The sequence below is a fragment of the Geotrypetes seraphini genome, chromosome 14, assembly GCF_902459505.1.
Source record: "Geotrypetes seraphini chromosome 14, aGeoSer1.1, whole genome shotgun sequence".
Lineage (NCBI taxonomy): Eukaryota > Metazoa > Chordata > Amphibia > Gymnophiona > Dermophiidae > Geotrypetes > Geotrypetes seraphini.
Genome location: NC_047097.1, coordinates 73173936 through 73200055, shown reverse-complemented (window position 1 = coordinate 73200055; position 26120 = coordinate 73173936). Strand labels below are relative to the sequence as shown.

General features: G+C 42.4%; 1 protein-coding gene and 1 non-coding gene across 2 annotated transcripts; one reads left to right on the top strand and one right to left on the bottom strand.

Moving 5' to 3' along the window:
- Window positions 1-1733: 1733 nt before the first annotated feature.
- RAB11A (RAB11A, member RAS oncogene family) lies at window positions 1734-15628 on the bottom strand. The gene is made up of 5 exons (XM_033920382.1): window positions 15490-15628; window positions 9412-9607; window positions 7968-8161; window positions 7459-7539; window positions 1734-3615 (listed from the first exon to the last, which is right to left on the bottom strand). Exons 1-5 carry the CDS (start codon window positions 15527-15529, stop codon window positions 3476-3478), a joined length of 651 nt encoding a protein of 216 aa, XP_033776273.1. The 5' UTR covers window positions 15530-15628; the 3' UTR covers window positions 1734-3475.
- A 296-nt stretch (window positions 15629-15924) lies between these two features.
- On the top strand, window positions 15925-15996 carry TRNAQ-CUG. Its single transcript has one exon. It is a non-coding gene; the product is annotated as a tRNA-Gln (tRNA).
- The last annotated feature ends 10124 nt before the right edge of the window (window positions 15997-26120 follow it).

Here is a 26120-nt window from a genome sequence, read left to right as displayed (position 1 = left end):
CCCTACCAAGAACCCTCCTCCTTTGCAGCTGGGATGAGTAAGGGGAAGGGCAGTGGTTCCCAAACCTGTCCTGGGGGACTCCCAGCCAGTCAGGTTTTCAAGATATCCCTAATGAATATGCATGAGAGAGATTTGCATATAATGAAGTGACAGGTATGCAAATCTCTCTCATGCATATTCATTAGGGATATCTTGAAAACCTGACTGGCTGGGGATCCCCCAGGACAGGTTTGGGAACCACTGGTCTACTCTAGAGCATCCTTTTGGTGTAGATTTCCAAAAGGTGTATTGATGGTCTAAGGACCAGTATAGTCTTTTTAGTTGTAATTTTGTTAAAGGAAATCTTTGAAATGTACATTCCAAAATACTGAAGTTAAAGAGGTAAACTTAAGAGTAATTTCAGGAAATACTTTTTCACAGATAGGGTGGAGACAAACAGTGACAGAATTTTTAAAAAACACGCTATCCTATACGAGAGGATCCCTGTATAGCAAACGAGCCAAACTTAAAATGACCATCACACCTTAAACAAGGGCAAAGAGCAGTCAGGTTTTCAGGATATCCCTAATGCATATGCATAAACTTGATTTGCATACACTGCCTCCATTATATGCAAATTTCTTTCATGCATATTCATTGTGACTATCCTGATAACCTGACTGGCAAGAAGCTACTTCAGGATCAACTTGGGAAACCCTGACCTAGAGGACTGCAACACACTGGTGTGTCATGGGGCTTTGAAGGGACAGCATGAGACACGGTCACACAAGGTGCAACAAGTTTCTTTAATTTGTTGGGAACTACATTCCTTCCTTGGGCCACTTATCCCAATTTCAGTTCCAGTGAGCAGAGCGTAACCCAAAGGAGTGCAGGGTTCAAACCAAATTAAAGATGACGGCGAGAGCTTGTGCAACACTCTCCTGTCACTGGGATGTGCTGCCCCCCCCCAGCCATTGATCTGCCTGCCACAATGGAGGGGGGGAAAGCAATGCATTGTTGCAAGAAAAGGTACAGAGAAATGCTGGACAGGGAGATGCCTCTAATATAAGGAAAGGCTAAAGAGCTTAGGGAAAAGAGATGGCTGAGGGGGGATAGGATGGAGCTGTAACAAAATCCTGAGGGGTGCAGAACAGATGAAAGTGCATGAACGAATAGTTTAGCTCCAGAACTCTTTGCCAGAGAATATAGTAACAGTAGTCAATGTAACTGGGTTTGGACAGAAGAAAAGTCCATAGTCTGCTATTAAAACAGACATGGGGCAAGCCACTGCTTTTCTGATAGGTGGCATGGAACGTTGCTATCATTTGTTTTGGGACCTGGATTAGCCACTGATGGAAACGGGATACTGGGCTTGATGGACCTTTGATCTGATCCAGTACAGCAATTTTTATGTGAGCCAAGTCTAGGTCACTGAAGCCATTGTGACATCACTGATGAGGTTGTCTCTTAGGCATTATGACATCAGTCTCAGCTCTGGAATGTTGCTATTCTTTGGGTTGGAGACCCCTTGACTTCTGAACCCTCCTGGCCACACAGCAGCAGCCTTTGTATGATGCTTCAAAACATGCTCTTTTGAACCTGTCCATGCACAATTCCTGCCTGGTTGCACCACTGCCTCACACTTCTATCCCAACTGTTCAAAGCAACTGAAAACAGAACCCAGTGGGTTTTATGGTACAGGAACCTGCTAGCACTGCTACCCTTTCCTTTTAACAAAAACACAAACACATTAATTGAACAATGTAGGGACTAGGTCCCTTTATTTTTATTAGAATTAAGGTACCTTAAATCAATCTAAAAATGACGACTCATGGTACAGTCCATGCATAGATACACAGAGCAGTGCATTACAAAGAGCAGAAAGAGAGGAAAGCATTGGTGAGAAAGTGCAGCAGTGCCCTCTGTGTGCCCTCACACTTCATGAGCACCGCAAGATGCATGAACTACCCAGGCTGGCAACACTGACCCACTGCTGCTCGGGAGGGGAGTGTCTATATGGATCAGTGCAAAGGGGGAAAAAATAGACACGCGTCAAAGCAGATGGAGACTTAGCTACTGTTCCATCTGCTCTGGCTGCAGCAGGGAGAAACAAAGATCCCTCTCCAGCCTTTGTTCTTAAGGCCACCAGTTCCTTTTTTCACTTTGCAGCTTAAACCTGTCCTAGTGCAAGATCCACAATTTGCATGAAATGGAGGTACTGTATGGAAATCTAATCCCTGAAAACCCAACGGGCTGGAAGTAACTCTATAAAGTGAGGTCCTCACTTTCCCTGCTATCAGACACAAAGTTAAGCCTCAGCAACACCACTTCTCCAATTATCTATTACAAGTAGTGCTCTGCATCCAGTCCTTTCGCCAGATAGGAGCCGTCATTTAGCAAAATGTCACACCTAATCCAGGAATTGGCGAACCCTCACATGGATACAATAGATGACCCTGTGCAATTTCAAGCATGAGAAAAGAGGATGGCGGCTGGAGAGCTAGAGATCGGACACTGCAGGGAAGGCAGCAGCCACGGTATGAAGACCCATTTCCTCCGCTCGCCTGAGGCTTCGCAAGGGGCCATGTCTAGCACATGCTTAACATGCTTCTCTTCTCAAAAGAGGGGTCCCTACAAAAGCAAGGTGCACAGTCTGGCTGAAGTACAGAGATAAAAAGCCAACCCTTGAAACCTCACTGGGACATGACTGTAAACTTGAAAGAGAGTTACTTTATCCAAGTTTGGGCAGAAATGATTAAATGCTATCAGCCCAAAGTCAGCTTACATAAGAGGCATTTTCTGAAAAAACACACAACCAAAGAAAAATTCTCAGCTGCTTTATGCTGCTTATAGGCTGGAGAAAGGACATTTAAAAGCTGCTAAAGGGACACCTCCTCCCACCCCTGATCAGAGGGAGCTGCCCAGCATATTTTTTTTTTTTTTACTGAATGCAAAAAAAAAAACCTGGAGGAAACTGAGTGACCAGGTACTAAGTTAGCAACAGAGTCTGCAAAACATTCACAGTAGCAGAAGCTGGTCTCGAAACCTCCCCTCTTCAAATAAGAGCTACATCTATTCAATCGTTGAACCAACTCGTTTTGAATTCCATAATGCTTCACAGCCAGAGAAGGTCTCAAACGTGTTGCTCCATTAATTCCCCCAAAAGTCTAAGTAGTGAAAGGCTTTTGTTTACCTATTTAGTGAATATTCATGGAGGATAACTGGAAAAGGAGGCCCAGTCCGAGACCACTGCCCTCCAGCATGCTCTAACTTTACTGCAGGGCTCCTCAGACCTTCCAGCCTGCTCCCACTGGACCCTGTTTGGGCTGAGGAAGAAAGTTTGGTTCTCAGCAAGGACTTTTACAATGTAGACAACATTCAAGAACAAAATATCAAAAACAAAACCAAAAAAAGAAAAAAAAAAAAATCATGAATTGCAAATATAATTAAACTTTGGACATGGGGGAAATGTATACAGCCTTTATGAATCTGATTGCTATATATTTTGACAGCACTGCATTTTTGGTTTGTTTTCTGTGGTTGGGGGAACATGGATTGGGACCACATTGGTGCTTGGAGACATGTCGTTCTCACGCCGGTCTGACATTTGCTTCTGAGAAACGATACGATAGATCTCTGGAAGACAAAAGAAGAACACGTCGTCAATATTCTGTTCAGAACAGGTTACAATAGCAGACAATGTGCTGGGCCTCTGCAGACCCACCTTCAAACTGCATTGTAGTGGCTAAAAGCAGCTAATGGCAACGTATTTGATAGGTGGGTTGCAGAAGCCGAGTTGCTTATTTAAAGAACAGAAGATAGCCCTGAGGTCAACAAGCAGAAAATCCCCCAGATCATGTTAAGAACCAAACACCTGTTGTGCAAACTGTGAACAAGAAAATTATATTATACATAGTGCATAAAAGCTAAGCTCCCCTCTTCTGCTTGACTTTGTACACTTATTATATAAAAAGAAATGTTACACAACACTAGTTCTAATTATATATCTGATAAGTGGAAACTTCTCCAAACAGAATAAAGATCATTTAAAAACCCCATAAAACCATAACACAGGTGCTGACCAAGATAATATTACAATTTGAACCCCATCACCGCACAACCCTTACAAGCAGCGAGGCTCATTACTGTCATGGTATGTGCAAAACTATTCCATCTGGAGATGACGCAATGCATGTTTGAGGTGTGCAGAAACCGGTGCTTCCATAACTGTCTATATTCCACAGCCAAATATGCACATTAAGCACAACATAAGAACTTGGTCTCAGTAGGACTAGGTAGTGTAGAAATACATGTTTATTGGCAGCAGGATTTACACCTCTTACCAAGCACATTGAGGTTTCAATGAACTGCATTTCTCGGGAGAGATTAGGGGGAGAATGCCCCCTTAATCCCCATCTCTGTGTTGTGTTCAAATATGCTGTACGTATTATCCCCAATTAAGTTCTTGTACATCGCTTAGAATCTGATACGTGATCAAATCAAAATTTTTCATAAACTTGAAGAATTTGCTATAAAGCTCTGTCAGTTGATCATCAAATATTGTCCTCTTCTCCTACTTGCTTTCAAAACTTGTGGGAAGTCTATCAACCTGCAAGATGTTTGAGATCGGAGGGGGGATGTTGCTCATCAATTTAAAAGAAATGTAAAATCTAGAATATCTATTTTCTCAATTGCCAGTAAGAATCTCTGGAATTCAATTGCAAAGATCGTATGTCTTTCAAGAAATTATTTGTCTCAGATTTGAATAATTCTGTATTAGGGAAATTTTGTGGGGGAGATTGATTGATTTGTTTACTGCATTTTATAACGTTTGAAACTGTGGATGTAATGTTTTTGTACATTAAGCGATTCATAAATTTTAAAAATAAATAAATTCAAACTTCCACATCTTTTCTAAAACAGGGCTAAAAACACGTTGCGAGGCTGGTTGTCCCGTCACAGACTCTCAGGAATCTCTTCCTCATCCCAGGCATTAAGTGATGGAAAACCTCAAATCCTCTCACCCAAAACACATTTGTCAGTTCAAAGGAGTGCTGGGCTGCTCAGCAGTTTACCAGACACCCTCCTCTCTTCTCCACAGTGGCTCTTGGCATGATTTGCATGAATAAATAAAAATATTAAGCCACTGCAATGTTTGGAAGGCCCAAGAAATTTTAAAAAAAGGGATTACCCAAGTAATGCATCACTAGAGACCATAGAGCAATTTTTGTGACCGGACAATCACAATAAGATTGTAACTCTCTTGCTCATACACAATGGTCTGGCCTGGCTGTCACTGCACTTAAGTGGAAAGGCATAGGAGGAGTTTGGACCAAGAAAGAATGAAAACATCGTTCGCTAGGCTGTGAATAAGTGGTATTTTTGAGCAGAATTTTGTTTTCCAGAGATGCAAAGAGATTGATTTTCAGACTCCCGAATGTCCGCGTGATGAGGGAGAAGACAGCTGGGTAAAGTGATCATTCGTGCAGCAGAAGATGCCTGCTCAGCGAATCCACTAGTTGGTTGTCTATTCCTGGTAGGTATATTGCAGTTAGAAAAATGTTCTTTGACAATGCAAAGTGCCAAATTCAAATTGCTTCCCGACACAGAAGATGTGGTTGCCTTGTATTGGAAATGTGGTGCGTTGCATATCAGTCAGGAATTGTCAAAAAGTTGGACAAATTGGAATATGGTTATAAGAATCTTTGAGGTGGAGAGACCATCCAATTGTTGTGGTGGAAGAGCATTGTTATACATTCTGGTTGTTGCTGTTTTCTGGGTCTCGCCACGTCTGGGATCAGAGCTCTGCCAGCTGTAACACTACCCTTCTACCTGGGGTAATAAATAAAAGGAGACAGAGCAGCAGAGAACAGCTTCTTAGTCATCCCATGGCAAGCGAGAATGAGCGTGATCTGTAGCTCCTGGCCGCATGGTCACAGGCCAAATACTTACACACGCACACATTAATTCTGCTGCTATCCACCAAAACAAGCCCCGAGACATTTTATTCTAGTCACAGACCAAAGCAGATTGTAGGATCTGTTTGCATGATCAGAACGGCAAACAACTGGAAAGGCTCAATATGGACAAACAATGTTTTGGCCAGCAGGTTCTCGGAATTCCTGCCACAGAAATAGCCAATCCAGTTTGGCAGTTTTGATCTTCTTAGAACTAGAAAAAGATGTTGTTAGGGACTGGTACTAAGATAAGCCTCACTAGATTAAACCTGGCAGTCACTGTGTGATGCAGTTTCTTAAAGCCCCAACTCCACAAAGGGCATTACAGATCTTGTCATTCTCACAGGGCCCAATCGATGTTATTTGCCTAGAAACAATTTGCTGCTAACAGATGAAGGAGAAAAAACCCCAAAGGTGACCTTTCAACTGTGATTCCCTTGGCAAAATCAGCTGCCAATTAATGATTCACTAAGTGGGTAACATTTAGGTTGGGCTCTAGGGAAGACCCAGTACAAAAATGAGTTTTAAGCGCTGCCATCAGACTGACGTGATCTTGCAGGTATGCAGAGAAAACATCCCATTTCATTTAACTCAGAGGCTAGCCAGTGCTGCAGAAAAATAACCTAATTTAGTCCCCAACAGTTAGTTGCTCCCTTTATCAAAATCTACACTTGCATTCCTCCCCTAATAAGCCAATGAGCTCAGGGCCGTGCAACTACCATTCAAATGACAGAGGTTCAGCTCTTCCACTACCCGAGTCTGCCGTGTCCTCAGACCTCAAAGGCAGCATTAAGGAGCCTGAGGGTTTGGGGGTCCGGGGTTGTGTTTCAGGCTCAGCATTTCAGGAGCCATCTCCCAGTCAAAAAGGACCTTCCCAGAAATGACAACCGAGAAGAATGTTGAGCCACCATACAAATAAGGGGACGTTCTAGGATTATGATGAAGCTCAGGGCACCAGACTTCGCTCATGGTTCTGATTAAGCTGGAAACCATTTACATACCTCATTTATGGGCTTGTAATGAATCCCACACTGAAATAAGCTCTGGAACAGCTAATTTAAACTGGGTCACAAAACAATGAGGATTGTTACACAAGGCTTTTCTCCCATGACAAGAAGGTCTTGGCCCTGCTCTAGCGGCAACATCTATGGACCACGAGTTGCTCGCCTTGAAGCTATGTTCAAGCACAGAAAGACTGCAGCCTCACTTCTCATGAAGCTCAGCAGAGAAGACGAAGAGCCAGGATACTCTCTATAAATGCTCTCGACTCAACATGAATCATGTTTCAGCCCTATGGGCCTGCTTCAGGAGTTGAAGTAACTATACACCGGTAGGGTCACACCAGCATTGGCTCAAGTTGTTTCAATGTTTTATAATTCACACAATCAAGTGACCAAATCACTGTGACAGAGTGTAGTGCATAAAATGAAAACAAAATGGCTGCTCAAACATGTCACACCATGACAGGACTGAACCTCGCTCTTACACCAGAGCACACCAAAACAATCAGTCAGTCTCTCACCTGTAAGGATAGTCTGGAAAGCAGCTTCCACGTTTGTGGAGTCTAGTGCAGATGTCTCTATAAATGACAAGCCATTCTTTTCTGTTTGTGGGGAAAAGCAAAGGTAACATATGTTACATATTTCAGTTGGGGACACCCTCCCTGCCCTTCAAACCCAGACTTTTATATCTGGGGGTTTGGAGTGAGGGAGAGAACAAAGTGCTTAAGCTTCCCCGAGATTGTTTCGATCTTGCTAGCAGAAAACTAGAGTATGGAGCTTCCAGTTTCCACCACTGATGTCGCATTCTCTGTATAATTATCTGTCAAGGCCTGAGTGCAGGCATCTAGTCTCGGCATTAAAGAATCACTGCATTCCCTTTATATAGAATGGATTGAAATCATGCAATTTTTCCTATCTTAGAGGAAGCCCAAACAAGAGACTTTAAGGTTTGCAGATTTATGCTAAAAGTCTCAACCCCAAGACAAGAGCTGCTTCCCTGCAACCCCTCCATGGCCTAGGAATCACCAACCTGCAAACGCTCTGGCTTCATCTGTGGGCACGGCTCGTAAGTGACGCAGATCACTCTTGTTCCCCACCAGCATGATGACAATGTTGCTGTCGGCATGGTCTCGCAGCTCTTTCAACCAACGTTCCACGTTTTCATAGGTGAGGTGTTTGGCAATGTCATATACCAGGAGGGCACCCACAGCTCCTCGGTAATACCTGCAAGATGACAAGAGATAGCAATCCTTTTCAGCGTCTCCCATTAGATTTTTGTAGTTCACCCCCCTTAAAAATTTTGGTGCAATTCATAGTTGAGTCAAATAGATTAGGGTGTCCACCATTAAAAATTAATAAGGCTTTACAGACAATTCAGAACACGGCTCTGCGACCGATTTATTCATGAAAGAAATCACATTATATCATCTTATTTCTACAATCACATTGGCTACCTGCTGAAGCAACAATGCATTTTAAATGTTATTGCTTTCCGTATAAAGCTTCGGATTAGTTCCAAATTATTTTCAGTTAGTTCATTCTAAAAAGAGAAGAGCATGTTTCAAGGAAATTAACACAATTTTTTTTTCTGTTATCTTTCACCTAGAGGTGTTAAAGATAATTGTTAAAAGGTTTTAATCTTATCATGCAGCTAAACTCAATAATGAGATTTACTGTTATAGTTGAATCTTCTTTGTCCATAAGAACATTAAAACTTACCTGTTTAAGTAATTTGTTTTATTACAGTGACATTATGTAAACTTATAGCTACTCAGGATAAACTGTTTTAAGATTGCAAGTCACTCTGAACTGTTAAGTTTAATCATACCTAAATTTGGTGTTGCAAGTTTTGTGACCCCCTTTCTGAACTGCTTTCATCCTCTGTTTCCTTAGAGAGGTCCAGTCTCCAGAAGTTAAACAGATTAGGCCACTAGTGAGACCCTATAGAAAGGCACCACTGCCTTCCCTCCTCCTTAACCACTTTTAGGTCAGGTAAGCAGCCACCTCTCCACTTCTGGTCTTTCTAATTGATCCCAAATGCCCAGTTTTACACTTTTGACTCAAGGCTCACTTTCTGAACCTTTGATCATTCTTCCAATGTTTCCATTCCTTTTGATGAATCTATTATGTTAGAATGTTTTTATCATTCATAAGTAAGCAACCCCTCCCCCCCAAAAAAAAAAAAAAGAATCAATACAGACCACCCTGGCATACTTTGAAGAAAGACAGGGGTGTCTCAAGATCCTGGTACTGTAAAGACCAGATTCCCATACCAGGCTTCGAGACATGGACTTAATTGACCACTAGATCTTCATCCAACTCTGTCTCACTCCACACCAGCTTGTTTACCAGTACGATGTGTAAAAGCGTCAAAGGTTTTCTTAAAGTGAAGGTTAAGTTACATCTACTGCATCTTCCCTTTAGGAAACAAGTAGACTACAAGAGTCCAAGAATCAGGATAGGAGGTCACTTACGCAGATGTGATTGCTCGATACCGCTCTTGTCCTGCTGTATCCCAGATCTGTGCTTTTATCGTCTTGCTGTCCACCTGGATGCTTCTAGTAGCAAACTCCACGCCAATGGTGCTTTTACTCTCCAAGTTGAACTCATTGCGGGTAAACCGAGACAGAAGATTACTTTTTCCTACACCCGAGTCACCGATAAGCACAACTGGAAAAGAACAAGGCATGGTCAGACTTCACATCTAAAAAAGACGAGAACTCTAGAATCAAGAGAGATGGGTGTCCTAGCCAAGTGGTGCAATTTTGAAACATATCCTCAGTTGACCATCACAGAATTCTATGACCAGAGTATGAGCCTCATTTTGTGCAATGAATTTTTTGGCCCACTTTGCTGGGTAATTCCATCAGTATATCTGAATCCAGTGTCAAAAACTGTATAGATAAGCCAAATTTGAGCTTTCTACCAATTTTGGTTTATGTACTGTAGATATTGAACATAGCCACTTTGGTTCTGGTCGGACACCCCTCACTCACATCAGATGCTCTAGTTCAGAAACAAATGCATTATCGGCGTCTAATATTTTGCAAAGCTTAGTTTAAGACTTAGGCTGCTCATACACAAAATTTCATGGCATGCCAAGATGGTCGACTGAGGATCACTACATAAACTTTTATTTATATCTCATAATGCACCATTGAGTTCGATGCGGTTTACAGGGTTATCCAAAGGTCACCAAACCACTTGACATGGAATAACCCCACAGAGAAGATAGAATGTAAGGGAATGTACTATGCAGTTGAGAGCAATTTACAATGCAGGGACTGTACATATTTATCATAGGTGTTAATAATGCGGAAAGCAAAGCAGAATTACAGTGCAGGAGTCTGTACATTTATTGGATAAACGGTATCAAAGTAGGCAGCTCACAGAATCTTGGACAAGTCACTAAAGTCTCCTTTGCCTCTGGTACAGGAGCCTGAATTATTTCTGAAAAGGTCAGAGTTATATAAGTAAATTACAAAAATACAAAACCAAAATACTGTAATTCAATTATAAAAATAAACACAAAACAATACATTTACATGAAACGCACAATGCAGGCCTCAAAAATCAGCTCTATACGGACAGTTTAAGCCTCCCAGTCCATCGCTAGGCCATACTCCTCTTAGGGAGGTGCCCAATGATTTATTTTGATATTCAGACTGCTAGTTTGAAGACATGGGATTGGCAGGGGCTTTCAGGAGATTTGGACCCAAATAGGCCTGGCTCTTCACAGATTATTTCTGTGGACTCGGTGAGGCCTTGACCACCCTAATGAAGGCCACACACTACACCCCATCCAACAAGTTTAAGAAGTTTTAGTCAGCTGAATCTCAAGAGCAGCAAGAAGTCACAGTTTCAAGCACAAAAAAGGGAGTAATGTACTTCAAAGAAGCAGAGAAGACAAGACTCCCAAACTAAAGCTTTAATGTCAAGAAGTTGGCTCTCGGATCAGCTTTCGTTGAATTAGATTGCTACATTAGCTGATTTTAATTGTCTAATTACTTGGACGCCTGATGCAGGCTTTGTAGCTGACACACGGTCCATGGCGGGTCCGTTTTTCTTGTTCCACTTAATACTGGGGACATTAAAGGTTTAGTTTGAAGGTCTTGTCTTATCTGCTCCTTTGTTTATCCATTGAGTTTTGCTTTTCTTCAAGATAATCAAAAATACCTGGATTTTGGAAAAGCTACAATTCAAAACCTTCCACAGAGCCTGTGCTGGTACATACAAGGGTTGCAGTGCCAAAAGCCCGATGGAGAGCTCCATCATCACTTGCCACCGAAGCTCCTTTGCTATGTTTTACTTAGAAACATCCTGCTCTTATCCAGGGAGCTCCAAGGCTGATCAGTAGAGCACAATGCACAGGCCTATTGTACTTTAGTTTTAAAATTTATATTCTGGGTGGATATGTTCCATTTTCTTAGCAACTAAAATATTCCCTTGAAAAGAGCAGACAGGTGCACAGATTGCTCTAAAACAAAAAACAACTTAAGACTATTTTCATTCCACAAAACTTTCCAGTTCTATGCAGATAAAATAAGAAAACCTGCAAAAACGGAGCGAGCCACAAACTCGTAATCAATAACATAAAACATTACTTCCCAAGAAAATTTTAAAACAAATAAGGTCTTCAGTAACTTTCTGAAAGGAAAATGCAGTCACGGATGTGTGGAGTTCATCAGCCTTAATCTGAACTGCTACCACATGAAACATTATGGATTTTCTAAGAACATTGTGGCAAACAAGAGAGACTCTGTAAATCCAATCTCTCCACACTGAGGACAAAGTTGGAAATAGCAAGCAAATTTATTGAAAACTGTTTCAGGAAAATAGCAATGCTGTCAAGTTACTTCACTTCAAAATGGAGGAAGCAAAGTACTTTTAACACCCATGTCTCAAATGTTCAGAAAATGTAGAAACTAAGGTGTTGCAACAGTATTATGGATGCCAGATTTCATGATTCCATAAGAACAGCCTTATTGGGTCACACCAATGGTATCTAGCCCAGTAGCCCTTCACGGTGGCCAATCCAGGTCACCCCCAAAACTGGCAAACCCCCAAACCTAGCAGCATTCCATGCTACCGATCCAGGCCAAGCTTAACTCAGTTTCTAAAGCAAAATGGCCGAATAATATTTTAACATTTAATCCCAGGTGCTTAGCAAAAGAGTCTGGGAGATTAGATTTCCATGTTATATTTCCATTGGTGCAACTTTATTGTAGCACTATTCTAGGTTTGAAGACAAGGAAATGCAATGAGTTAAGAAGCTCAGGACTGGTTCAATTTGCTCCCATGGCCATGGAGAAGATCATTTCTGTACCCAAAGTAGTTTCTGGGCACATATAACAGCACCAAAACATGATTAGAACTAGTTTTATATAAGATTACACCTGGAATGAAGATAGTAACAGTGAGCCAAACATTGGTGCATTTTAGCAAAGCATGCAGGAAGTGATATCAGTAGGTTGTGTAAGATCTGCCTCAGCGGAAAGTTAGGAGGGGCAACTGGTGCTGCATGAGGAATTTTTAATCTACACAAATACATTAAACAGGCTGGGTCAGCTGACATCAAAGCAAAGAAGGTGGTTTTATGTAGATACATTGTAAATTTGGTGCGAGATGCCTCAAACACCTGAATGGTCAACTAACGGCTTCAAAACACATTTATTCCCTACTGAAAAATGAAAACCAAAGCACTCTTTTGTTAAATCTCAAATCAAAGCATATTATCTGCCTTTTCTAACAACCAAGGACCTCAACTGCACAGTATAAGGCAAGAAAATGAGGAGTCTCTGTACAAGAAAAAAAATTTCAATTCGATTCAGCCTATTGAATAGATTTAATTCGATTTTCCTGCCCAATTGAGTGGGGGTTTTTTTCAAACATCCTGGTGGGTTTATTTTATAGCCTTTTCACCCCCCCCCCTTTGCCCTCTCCTACCCACACTGTGGTATAAACAAAATAAACCAACAAAAAATACTTTTCCTCTCTGTTAAATCCTAGCTCACGTTCACGGTCTAACACCAGCTCTGGAAGGATACACATTTCAAATCTGACATATTGTAATCACAAAACAGAAAATAAAATTATTTTTCCTACTTTTTGTTGTCTGGTCATTTTTCAAATCATGTTGGTGCCATGTTGGTCTGGTTGTCTTCTGATCAGGCTCTCCTTTCTTCTTTCTCCATGCTAACCATCCATTTTCCATCTCTGTGCTCCCCTTCTGTTTCCCTTTCCTTCCCCGGAGGTCTGGCATCTTTCCTTTTGTTCATCTCCATCCCCCCGCAGCTGCAGCGATGGACCCCACCATCCACAGATCCACCATCTCTCCTTTTCTCAACTACCCTTTCATCTAGCATCTCTCTTCTGTTTCCCTGTCCCTATTCTCCTCTCCAGTAGTGTCTCCCTTGTGTCCCTGTTCCTATGCTCCCTCCATGCCCAGTATCTTATCTCTCTTCCTTACCTCTTGTATCCCCTTCCCCAGGTACAGGCTTTCTCCTACTACCTCTCCTGCCATCCTGCACCCTGCCCACCTACTTTGGAGCAGTATCTGTCCCTCTTGTACCCTTCCCCCTGTGGTCTTGCATTTCTCTCTCCCTCTCTCCATTAATTCAGCACCTCTCCTCTGTTTTCCTCCCCCTCTTTTTGGTTTTGTCTCTTTTCCCTTCACTTCACTTAAGGTCTGGCATCTCTCCTCTCCTCTCTTACCCCTTCCTCCTCCTCCCTCTGCACAGGCCTGGCAGGCATCACCCAATCTTCAACATACAAGTATAGCAAATGTGTTATACTGCCCCACCCCCCCTGTGAAGGCCTGCATGTTCTCCCCAGCTTCCCCGCTTTTACCTTAAGCTAATATGGCAGCCTGCAGGATCACTGGTGCTATAGTGATCCCTGCAGCTACCGTCGTTCTCAGCGGCACATTTCCTCTGCCGCGACCCTGACATCAGAGGAGGGGCAGGACCGTAACAGAGAGAACGTGCTGCTGAGGATGACGGGCAGCTGCAAAGATCACTACAGCACCAGCGATCCTGCGGGCTGCTGTATTAGCTTAAGGTAAAAGCGGGGAAGCTGGGGGAACATGCAGGCCTTTCTGACTGACTGACCCTCCCTCCTCAAGCCGGAGTGGTAGCAGACGGCCAGCAAGAGGCAGCGCTGCCACTCCTGCTTTAGGAAGGCATGGGGGGGAAGGGTCAGTCATCGAATTGGGAGGCTGATTAAAAAAAAAAAAAACTGAATCGATTTGAATTGATTCAGCTGATTCAAATCAGTGAATTGATTCGAATCGTGAATTGGACAGCACTAGTCTGTACCATTCTCTAGCCACCTTAGTGGCTCAGGACCCCCTAAAAAGCATTGGAAAGGTCATCCAAGCATCATTTTCCTTTGATCACAAAAAAAGAAAATCCAATTTTGTACCGCAAGGCAAAATGACCGTCTTCTTTGGCTCTGTATGGTCAATCCTGCCATTTGAAATACAGTAGTAACTTACCATTTTTTTAAAAAGCGCTTAAAACATTTTTGTTTCAGAAATTTAATCAGTGGCAGGGGGAAGGCGCCTCCCCTTTTTCCCACGCCTCCCCTCATTATGCGTGTGCCCCCTTCCCCCGTACCTCTAGTCTTTCATTGCCGCAATTAAAAACTTCAACGTGCTCCTTGCAACCACATCAGCTCTCCCACTGACGTCACTCCTGGGTGCCGCGCATAGGAAGCGATGTCAGAGTCTCCCTCCGATGGAGTTACCTTTGGCAGTGAATAACTAGAGATATGGGGGAAAGGGGGGGCCGGAGATGAGGGGGGAGAGGCACCACCGCCCCAGGCGCCACTGCTCTTAATGGTTAATAATGGAATAATATATTTTTTTATTTTTATTTTATTTATTCACTTTTCTATACCGTTCTCCCAGGGGAGCTCAGAACGGTCTGTCCTGGTGGGTTCTCAGCCTATCTAATGGACCTGGGGCAATGGGGGAGGGGGATTAAGTGACTTGCCCAGGGTCACAAGGAGCAGTGAAGGTTTGAACCTACAACCTCAGGGTGCTGAGGCTTTAGCTTTAACTACTGCACCACTCTAGAAAGCAAAAATGAGGATAATGAAGTCACTGTGACATCACCGATGAGGTTGGCTCTTATTGGTGGAATGAGGCATTATGACGTCACAATACCTGCTCTGGTTATCAGAGGCTGAATCGTTTTCTTTACCGTTCTCCTGGAGAGTTCAGAACTCAAGCATTTGCCCCCGTCTGTCCTGGGGGGCTCACCATCTGTCTAATGGACCGGGGGGGGGGTTAAGTGTCATTCCCAGGGTCACAAGGAGCAGGGTGGGATTTGAACCCACAACCTCAGGGTGCTGAGGCTGGAGCTTTAACCACCGCGCCACCCTCTCCCCATATCTTGTTATTTAGTTCAGGAACCTATTTATTTGTTGGCAATAGCGGCCTATAAGCGATGTGGCTGGGGGGGGGGGTTGGGGGGTTCTGGCTCTTTCCGCCATGACCTGAGCTCCTTCTTGGTTTCATCTTATGAAGCGCCCGAGGCCCCGGCTCCTACCTTTGAACAGATAGTCGTACTCGTCGTCCCGGGTCCCCATGGCGGCGCTGCGAAGCGTCTAGTCCCGGGCCGCTCCCTGCTCCGCTTCCGCCCTCTCCCACCGGAAGTCGCGCGCTCTAGCCGGCGGGCCTTAAGGCGGCCAGGCCCCGACGTCATGCGTTCCGGGCCTCGCTCTGGTTTCGGCTCTAGCGGCACGGCCGGGGGCGTGGCCCTGCGCCTGACGTCATCGGGAGCCGGCTGTTACGTGCGGTCCTAGCGCTAGCCAGGCGCGCTGCTACTGAGCCTGGACTGCTCGCGCCTCGGCGCCACTCCCCTTACGTTGCGTTACCGGTTTCTACAACAAAGTGGAAGGTCAATGGCTTTCTCTCCGAGTAGCGAGTGGATGAGCAGCCGGTCAAAGGCTATGGGGTTGTCTGCCGTGCTCAGTAGTCAGAGGGTTCCATGGTGTAATGGTTAGCACTCTGGACTCTGAATCCAGCGATCCGAGTTCAAATCTCGGTGGAACCTAAGCTTTTATCTTTTGCTTTCGACTTGATAATTCACAACAGCTCCTAAATGATCCCAGCCAAATATATTGCTAATGCTCCCCATAGGTATATCTGCAAATTCCTTTTTAATCAATGTCACATTTTCTTGTCTTAGAGAAGACAGAGTGAGTGATCCAGAGTAAATCAGATTATGCCCCACCACGCAATCTGTCCTCTTGATTTCGATTGTCTTCAACAGAAGTAAAACCTGGATATCTGAATCCTGTTTTTTGAGCCATTTGGTAACCCTAATGATGGGCTTGGAGACCATAATCTCTTCTGTGGTTCTAGTCTCAGCCTACACTGCTTCTTATAAACTACTTCATGAGCATAAAGGAGTTTTCTAGTCTGCACATCCACTTTTTCAAGAGGCCAAAGCTGGTTAATGGCTTTCTTTCTATACTGCTAAGAGGTTACAAATTATTAGAAGTGAAGGAGTTTACTGGTATCTTATGGTTAATCTGTGCTGGTCTTTTCTGTCCCTCCTTTATATTGGACTGTTGCTCCTTCCTCTGTTCCTATGTGGTACCCTTCCCTGTTCAAGTTCCTCAGAGAACTAGTTCCCATTTTGCTCAATTTCCCTCACATTTCTCCAGGCCAAAAGTCATTGAAAAGCTTTTTACTAAACAACAGCAGGTGAGAAGTAAACTCTCTTTGCTGCTTTAGAATTAGGGCTAAATCCAAACCCAAAGAGTGAAGAAGTGAGGATTAAGTAGCACTATGTCCTGTTTGGTTGTAACAATGTGCTTTCTTCATATTTTGAAATGATTTTCTTTTTCTCATATTTTAAGTCATCTCTGTCTATGTTCTTCCCCATTCCTGTTTTTCTGGCATTTTCAGTTTTTTAATATCAATACTTTATTATAAAATAGTCAAAGATCCCTGAGGATGGCAGTAGCTTTTCATAGTAGGTTGTGGTGAGAGGTAGCAATTGTTGCTTCAACCCCACCCCCCACCCATTTTAATAAAACGCTGAATGCTCTATGCTGCTCCCGGCACTCCTAGAGTTCCTATGAAGGTCAGGAGCAGCGCAGAGCATTCAGCGTTTTATTAAAATGGGTGGGGGTAGGTGCGTTACAGAGAAAAGGATGCAGTTGGCTCTACCCATTCAGGTGCCACTTAATGCCAGTTAATGGGCGGTAGTTACCTCCATGTTTATGTTTATTAAAAGTTTTAACCGCACTTCGATTTATCAACAGCACAGTATACAAAATATATAAAAACAAGAAACAAAAAGAACGCCATTTAAAATAGGAAAGCCCCCCCCAAAAAAATTAAATCCAAGTAATTCATGTTAACTGTTAGCAGGGATTTAGTTCAGTATTTGCACCTTTTCTCACTGCCATCCCAAAATGTCCCCTAGCATGTTTACCTATGCACAGCTGTACCTATGTCCAGGAGAGGCACTAGGCTAACTATTGCATTATCAACACAGCTGAAGGCCCGGTTGGCCCAGGTGCCTAAAGCCCCTCCTATGGGAGGGGCCTTAGGCACCTGGCCCAATTAGGGCCTTAGGACCCTCCCCGGTGCATCCCAATACGCACCGGGAAGGCGAAGGGCTGCCATTTGAAAGAGGAATCCATCTTGCCAGCCTTCGACTAAAAGGTACAGGGAAGGGTCTGGTTGGGTTTCAGGGGGTGGGGGTGTTTGTGGGTGATGCCGATAGGAGGGATTGGGCATCCATAACATAACTTTATTTTTCTATACCGCCTCAATCAAAAGAATTCTAGGCAGTTTACACAAAAGAGAAAAACTGAATAATCGGTGAAATACAAAATGGTAATAGTAAGAATACAGCATATTCTTACTATTACCATTCCTTCCTGCTGGGGATGCCAGCAGGAGGGAGTGGGCATCTCTCCTGCCAGCTGATTTGAGGTCAGGTACGGAGGTTTGCTGCCGCTCTCAGCTGATCACAGCAAGGGAATTTCCCCCTCCAATATCAGCTGAGTGGCAGGGACTCCCTAAAGCCGCGATTCTGTAACTGGTGGCCAAGAATTGTGGCTTTGGGGACTTCCTGCCGCTCTGCTGATGGGAGAGGGGAGAATTCCCCTGCCGCAATCAGCTGCTGCAGTCTAGGCAAAGATAGGTGGCTGAAATGTAGGCCAGGGTTACCCCGCCTACATTTCAGCCACATATCTTGGCGTGATTTGCGGCTGGGTAGCCACTTTTGATCATGTAACACCACTTCAGGCGTTGGCCATGTATACTTTGGCGTTCCATGGCCTAAAGCGACCATCTTAGCCACCTTTTATTTAGGCGTCAGTAGGCGCTTCAACCTTGCCATTTCTGACCATTGGCAGGAAATTTAGGCGCAGGTTATAGAATTTCCCTCTAGGTCTATTAGATAAATTGTGAGCCCACTGGAACAGAGAGGGAAAAATGCTTGAAAACCTGAATTAATTCATGTAGAAAATTTAATACATAAATAACTGATGCAGTGTCTACCAAAAGCCCTATGAGATGAGGGAAGAGGTATCGCCGGACTCAATGGACCATGGGTCTGATCCGGAGATGGCAGTTCTTATGTTCTTATGTATGAAAGAGACATGAAAACACTTCACAGCAATAAACCGTTCATAAGAAGCAAGTCTTTTTTGTGGTAAGAAAATTCTAGCCTGAGCTGATGAGGATTGAAGGGGGTTGACAGAGACACTGAATACCTCTAAAAGAAGGAGGAGGCGACGGGAGAACAAGGAAATCAGTTCACAAAACAGCGGAATAAGTACAGAGGATCCTCAGGTTCGAAGATTATGCTAGGAATGAATCTGAGCAGAAACTAGATGACCCTTTTTGGTCCTCAGCTTTCCTCATCATCAGTTTTTCTATAGTTTTAAGAGTTGCTAAAGTCCCACAAATTGAGCCTGTGCTGCAATTAGCTAATTTGTCCACTAGGTGTCCTTCTACTGCCATGGAAAGAGCATTGGGTGACCTCTGGAGTCTCCTACCCACAGCACACAAGTAGGTGAACACATCCTAGAAAATCTGCAGAAGGGAATACATGGTGGTTTATGTCTTTTTCCTTGTTCCTTTAATGGATAAAAGATATAGTCCCTCCTTTACAAAGCCACGCTAGAGTTTTTAGCGCTGGCCGCCACGGTAACAACTCAGATGCTCATAAGAATTCACTAGCGCAGCTTTGTAAAGGAGGGAGATAGAGTTTACATTGACGGAATCAAAGCAGCTGCAAACGTCTCTTTTGAATTGCAATTTTTTTAAACGCCGTACTCCTTTTCTGAGGCCTTCAATGGCTTCCTATTCATCACAGAGTCAATTTTAAATGATGATGCCTTGCACATAAGGTTCTTCATTCTAGGATTCCTTCTTACCTCTACAATTTAATTTCTGCTTTTATGCCCTGACCAGGTCACTTTGTTCTTTGGACAGTGACTCAAGACTATTGCAACTCTTTCTAAAGGACTTCAGAGGTTGCAGCTACTCCAGAACACAGCGGCTAGACTGATTTTCTGTAAGGCTCGGATTGAAAGGGCCAGTCCGCTGCTGATAGAACTACACTGGCTGCCAGTCAAGTATAGAATTCAATTTAAAATTGCATATATGGTTCACAGGGCTATATATGGAGATAGCTCGACTGGACTAACTTCAGCCATCTAATTTTCACACTCCTATTACTCAAGAATGACTCCATGTCAAGTTTGGAGGAAATCACTCTTCGAATCCACCTTTGAGTCTCAAAGCCCCAAAATTTTGAACTGTCTCTCGACTTGCTTACTTCAGATCTCCTCCTATCTTCAATTTAGGAAGGTGCTAAAAACTCATCTGTTTTCATTATAGTCTTGCTATGATTCATAATGTCTACGTTGCTAACCTTGGGGGTCTTTTACTAAGACGTGCTAAATGCTAATGCATCCATACAATATAATGACGCGTTAGGATTTAACGTGTGCTAAATCGGCTAGCACGCCATAGTACGAGACACCCCTTATTAATCTTATGTAAGCTGCAATGATTCTCAGTTGACCTTTGCAGAGTTATGGTATGGTATATCCCCCTCCCTCCAACCTGTAATTCCTTTGCACAATCTTATGGAATAATCTTCCACAGTTCATAGTAGGCTTGGTTGCTTTCCCAGTCCCTGAAAACATATTTTTATGAGTTGACCTATAACTCTTGGCCAGTTTGCATGTTGAGTCTTCAAAAAGAATCCGCACTTTTTAAACATTATTTATGAAATATCTCAAAAGCATTCTATGGCCCACCCTCTTACTACTTCTCCCGCCCCAACCATTTTCCATGAAAATATGATAGTGCGGAAACTTTTTGAAGAACCCTCGTATATAAGACTTTATTAAGACTTGAGTGTATGATGAAGGCTTTCCTGTTTTCTTTGGTACAGAGTTCTTTTCCTTTTCTGTTGACCTTTCCTAGAAAGGCCAAATAGCAAATGTTGTAAATAAACCACAGAGGCAAACAGAACAGGCCTAAATCTCTCCCCTGAGGCAGGGTTACCATTTGGCTCCAGATTGAGATACTTCCATTGAAAGCCGGATGTCTTCATCAAATCCTCCTTTTTCTGGAGCCATACGTTAAGAACATCAGAATTGTCACACTGGGACAGACCGAAGGTCCATCAAGAATGGCCAACCCAGGTCCCAAGCACTTTGCTAGATCCCAAGTAGCAAAACAGATTCTATTCTGCTTTTTCTAGGAACAAACAATAGATTTCCCCAAGTCATCACAATGGACTGATTTCACCACATTGTCTGGCAACAAATTCCAGAGTTTAATTACACGTTGTGTGAAGAAATATTTTCTCTGATTTGTTTTAAACCTACCACTACTACTTATCACTTATATAGCTCTGCAAGGCATACACAGCACTGTACATTTTGACATTTATAGACGATCCCTGTCCTAGTATTTTTGGAAAGAGTGATGAAGCGATTCCCATCTACCCTTTCCACCCCACTCAGTATTTTACAGACCTCTATCATATCACCCCTGAGCTGCCTCTTCTCCAAGCTCATATGAAGTCGCCCCATCCCTTTTATCATTTTTGTCGCCCTTCTCTGTACCTTTTCTAATTCCGCTATATCTTTTTTGAGATATAGCGACCAGACCTGCGCACGGTATTCAAGGTGCGGCCGTACCATAGAGGGATGCAAGGGCATTCTAACATTTTCCTCTTTGTTTTCCATTCCTAACATTCTATTTGCTTTCTTCGCAGCCGCCGCACATTGAGCTGAGGACTTGTTTATTTACAACTCTTGGATTATCTGGAACAATTTCCAATTCGACATATGTCGCAATCGGGATTTCATCCTCTTCATAGCACAGTGACATTGATTGCCTCACTTCTGAACTATATGTATGCTTTGTTTAGTAAGGGAATGGGAGTATTGACTATGCAATTTGATTTAAGTAATGCTTTTGATTTGGTTGATCATAATGTTCTACTTATTCTTTGCATACCATTGGCATCTCTGGCATAGTATTGCAATGGTTCCAAGATTTGTTTTTAATAATGTACTTATCAAGACAGTTTTAATGGGATCTTTGTCAGATACTTAGAGTAATCCTAGTGGAGTTTCTCAAAGATCCTCTCTATTCCCAGGACTTTTCAATATTTATCTCACCTCCTTGGGTTCAAGATAATCAAATTTGGATATCAAAATTTTTAGTTGTGCAGATGATATAATTTTAGTAATTCCTATTTTTTTCTCAGTTAATTCTGAAGGTTTTTCAGATGGTAGATCATTGGATGAGGGATTTTAAACTAAAGCTTAACCCAAATAAAACTAAAATTTTCTTTGCATATCCTACCAAACATACAGAAGAAAATTTGACTCTGAATGGAGTGTCCTAACCTATTATCTCCAACAATCAGGATTTTAGGAGTATACTTTAATCAAAATCTATCCATGAGTGATCATGATGTTTGTTTAGTTATTGATGGGCAGCCCATGGAGTTATCTCACTCCTGGAGATATTTGCTCATAATGAGACGCCCTTGTCATCATCCTTGCTGCTGTATTTTGCACAACCTGTAAATCTTGCATCCTTGATTTTGTAATACCCAAAAGCAGAGCATTACAAAAATCCAATTTGGTAATAACTAGACTTTAGATTATTTACATAAGAACATAAGAATTGCCGCCAGCAGTCCGCTCACGCGGGAGCCCTCTGGTCAAAGACCAGCACCCTAACTGAGACTAGCCCTATCAGCGTACGTTCCGGTTCAGCAGGAACTTGTCCAACTTTGTCTTTAATTCCTGGAGGGTGTTCTCCCCTATAACAGCCTCCGGAAGAGCGTTCCAGTTTTCTACCACTCTCTGGGTGAAGAAGAAGTTCCTTACGTTTGTACGGAATCGATCCCCTTTCAACTTTAGAGAGTGCCCTCTCGTTCTCTCTACCTTGAAAATCTAACATCGATAACATCAGCTTTACTCTAGAAAGTATTCTCATTTGTAGGAACGCACTCTTAACAACATTCAGAATATGATATTCCATTGATAAGTGACTATCTATGTACACATCTAATAGTCTCATATATGAAGAGGTTGATAATTTTATGTCCTGCAATTTGATCTCTTTCGCTTGCAATAACTGCTTATCATTACCCACAAACATTAACTTGTTTTTTGTCAATGTAACATCAACATGTTGTTATCAATCCACTCCCTGATCTTATCCATACAAACTATAACTTTAGTCTGAACCTGATCAATTTCCTTTGCAAATAGTTCAAAAAAGCTTCTTTACATTACGGAAACTATGAACAATTAGATCATTCTTCAAAACTACTTCATTCAGATTATTGGCACAATCTTTAGTGTTGAGTATTTTGGACTATTGTGATATAATATATCTGTCAGGTTATCGTAAAAATGTTCAAAGATTACGTATTGTACAAAATACTGCCATGCATTTAATTTTTAATTTGAAGAAAACAGATCATGTTACGCCTTATTATAAAGAACTTCATTGGTTGCCAGTAGAGGCTAGAATCTTTTTCAAGTTTGGAGCCATGTGTTCTAAGGCCTTGCATGGTTACACACCCGGTTGTTTGTTTTCCCTTCTGATTATAGTTGTTCAGATTACTGTCTTACCAAGCAGCTAGTTGGGATACAGAGATTCGCAGACTATTATCTTTTTCTTCATCTTATTTTAGAAAATTGCAAAATTCCTGGAAAATTGACTTGTTTATCACTGAGATTGTTCAGTCTTCTTAGTTTGTTAACCCGCATAGAACTGCAAGGTTTTGCAGTATACAAATGTGATTTTATGTTATATTATGTTATGCTAACGCTGGAAGTGGCGTTAGGTGCCTTAATTCACGTTATAGGTAGGCGTCGGAAATGTAAGCCTGGAAAACCCTGGCCTACATTTCTGGTGCCTACTTTTGCTGGAGTTGCAATTCTCTAAACGGTGCCGTCATGTGATTGACACGCGATAGGCAGGTGCTTTTAAGGTGGCCACTGACGATGGTGCCAATTAGAGAATCCGGGCCTAAATGCCCTTTGAAAAAGCTAGGTCTGTAACTTTGTCTTGAACCATTTTAACTCCCCTAATAAGCAAAGGCAAAGAATTCCAGGTTGCAGGGGCTGAAAGGAATAGCACTATGGCATGTGTGTTTTAGTCGGGCAGCACCAGGACCAGTTAAGACCAGCTGATGGTCATTAAGAGATCTAAGAGTTCATCCTGGAGACTGTGGTATAGGGACAGATAGCATGGGAAACCAGAATGGAAAGCCTTGAATGTTGGAAGGAGAAGATTGTACCCCATGTAATGAAGGCAAAGAAAACATGTGATGTCCATCTAGGCATTTTCACAGGATCTTTCAGAGATGGGTGATGTGAGTTTTTAATTATTAAAATCTCTAAAAGAAACTATAGGTAATTTGGGGGAGGGGCACAGGGTTGAAAGTTTGCCTGGTCCTTCACATTTTTCTGTTATTGGGTTTGTACACAAATAAACTGAGTGCAGAGATGGAAAGTGATGGCCTTTACATATTTTCAAATATAAAAATCCATTCTCAGTGTATAGATTTCTTTAATAGGTGTGAAAGAGGAATGTGGGTGCAGCAAATCGTCCCATCCATTCAGCTTACAAGTGATCTATAAAAAGCACTTTTTTGGCTCTTACTACTGTGCCCACTTCTCAGATACTGGATGTAGTCCCAGACTTGTTTTGGCATGTCTGCAAGGGAAGGGCTTGGTCCCTTCTAACACCTATTCACTGTATTTCAGAATGATGTACCAACCAGAAAATGCAAGGTGCAAAGGAACTTTACAGCCCCTGAGCAGTGACAGCACCAGTATCACACTGGATGCCTTCACATAGGGACAAACTATGTAATTCTTCATCACTAGCCGAAAAGCAGCACTCCCACCCACATCTGCCTCCACTGCCAGCTTTATTGTGAAATCTGAGCCATGAAGAGTTTGACATTTTGGAGGACCTGCCAATACACACACTTCAGTTTGAAGCGAACTGAAGAAATGTGGATGCAGATAAGAAACCCTATATCGGAAGGGGGGAGAAGATCTTTCTGAGGTTGGGAGAGAAGATTGCACTGAAAGGGTGTTTAAGAAGGAGACAGCAGACTACATAAGAGACTTCCTGGATGATAAGTAGGAGCCTGACAATGGACATAGTCTCACTGGTTGCTCTAATCTGCCCTATCTTAGGGAAATTACTCTTTAAATTGAGATGGGACATTTGATTGGTTCTTTTAGGTTCAGCTGACTTCCTGGTTGAAGTCATAAGTTACATTAAGCAAGGAAGGCATAGCATTGACCTGGTTATACGTGTTTTGAACATTTGAAAAGTCCTAAAAGATAAGTGAATGATATACTTTAAATTATTGAATATAATAATAGACTGATGAAGATAAGAGGTGCACCAAGAATATTTGTTAGCTCATGTGAAAAAAGTAACTTCTGAGGTCGGTTTTGGTTGACTGTCCTGCTCTGATTTAATTATTGTAGTGCTGGACATTTTTTTGTAATATTTGAGTTATTGTGTGCTCCCGCTGAGAAATTTTTATCTTAGCAAACATAGGGAAATGAAAAGGCACAGTGAAGAAGCAGACCGCATCAACACCGAAGGTGAAAGGGTCAATGGATAAACTTCTGTGTCCTCAAGAGGCTTCGCTTTAAGTAATGAATTCTAAAGGGCAGGAGCTGTAAAAAGGAATGTGCAGTGATATGTTGATTCAAATGGGCAGCAAGTGGACTAGACAAGAACAATCTATGACCATTAAGGGATCGCAACGTACAATGTGGTGTGTATGATATAGGGGTCCTTTTACTAAGGCGCACTAACTGATTTAATAATAATTTTATTTCTTATATACTGCCAAAGCCATGGAAGTTCTAGGCGGTTTACAATAAGAAGAGTTGGACAATCAGCGACATAGTTACAATGTAGAATTAATGAATATCAGTGGACAGAATAGGAGAGATGATGAACGGACAAAATTCTATTCTATTCTATGGGTGCCTTAGCATTTAACGCTCAATTGGCTAGTTCACCTTAGTAAAAGGACCCCATAGCTAGGGAGGAAAGCCAAACAATAGGCCTTTAATTTTGAACTTGACCCTGAATTCAAGAAAGGTGTTATGGGAGCAAACCAACTAGAGTTAGCACAGTATTGAAGAGCTTGTGGTTTCTTCAAGATGCCAAAGCAAACAATACTGCAATAGTCAAGCCTTGTGATGAAAACCGATGCAAGTATGAGTTTCACTAGCTGCTGTCTAGAACACGGACAGGATGCGAGCATGTGTGTGTGTGTGCACGTGTGCTGGTTTTATACAGGATCTCTCAAGATCTGTAGCAGATGTTTGCTCACATCCTGTCAACGTATGAACCACAGTAAATAAATTCCTCTTTGAAACTGTTGCTGTTTATTATGAGTGTAACCAAGGCTAGTAAACACAGCAGAATGTCAATTATTTATATAAATAATTTTAGTGGGTTTTACATATAGAAGAACATAATTTGACCTTTGGTCTGGCAAGACTGGAGAAAGAGAAACAGAAATGTATTGCATCCTACAGAACAGAAAACTTGACACAGAAAATCAAAAGAAAAGGAAAAACTCTGCATAAACCTAAAAACACAGAAAGTGATGGCAAATAA

Bases quoted from the DNA above. Each gene is read 5' to 3' on its own strand.
- RAB11A (XM_033920382.1), bottom strand. From the start codon at position 15,529: ATGGGGACCCGGGACGACGAGTACGACTATCTGTTCAAAG. The intron at 9,608-15,489 runs GTAGGAGCCGGG...GTTCTTTTCCAG, and splicing joins GTACGACTATCTGTTCAAAG to TTGTGCTTATCGGTGACTCG. The intron at 3,616-7,458 runs GTGAGAGACTGA...TTTGTCTTCCAG, and splicing joins TTTCCAGACTATCCTTACAG to AGATCTATCGTATCGTTTCT.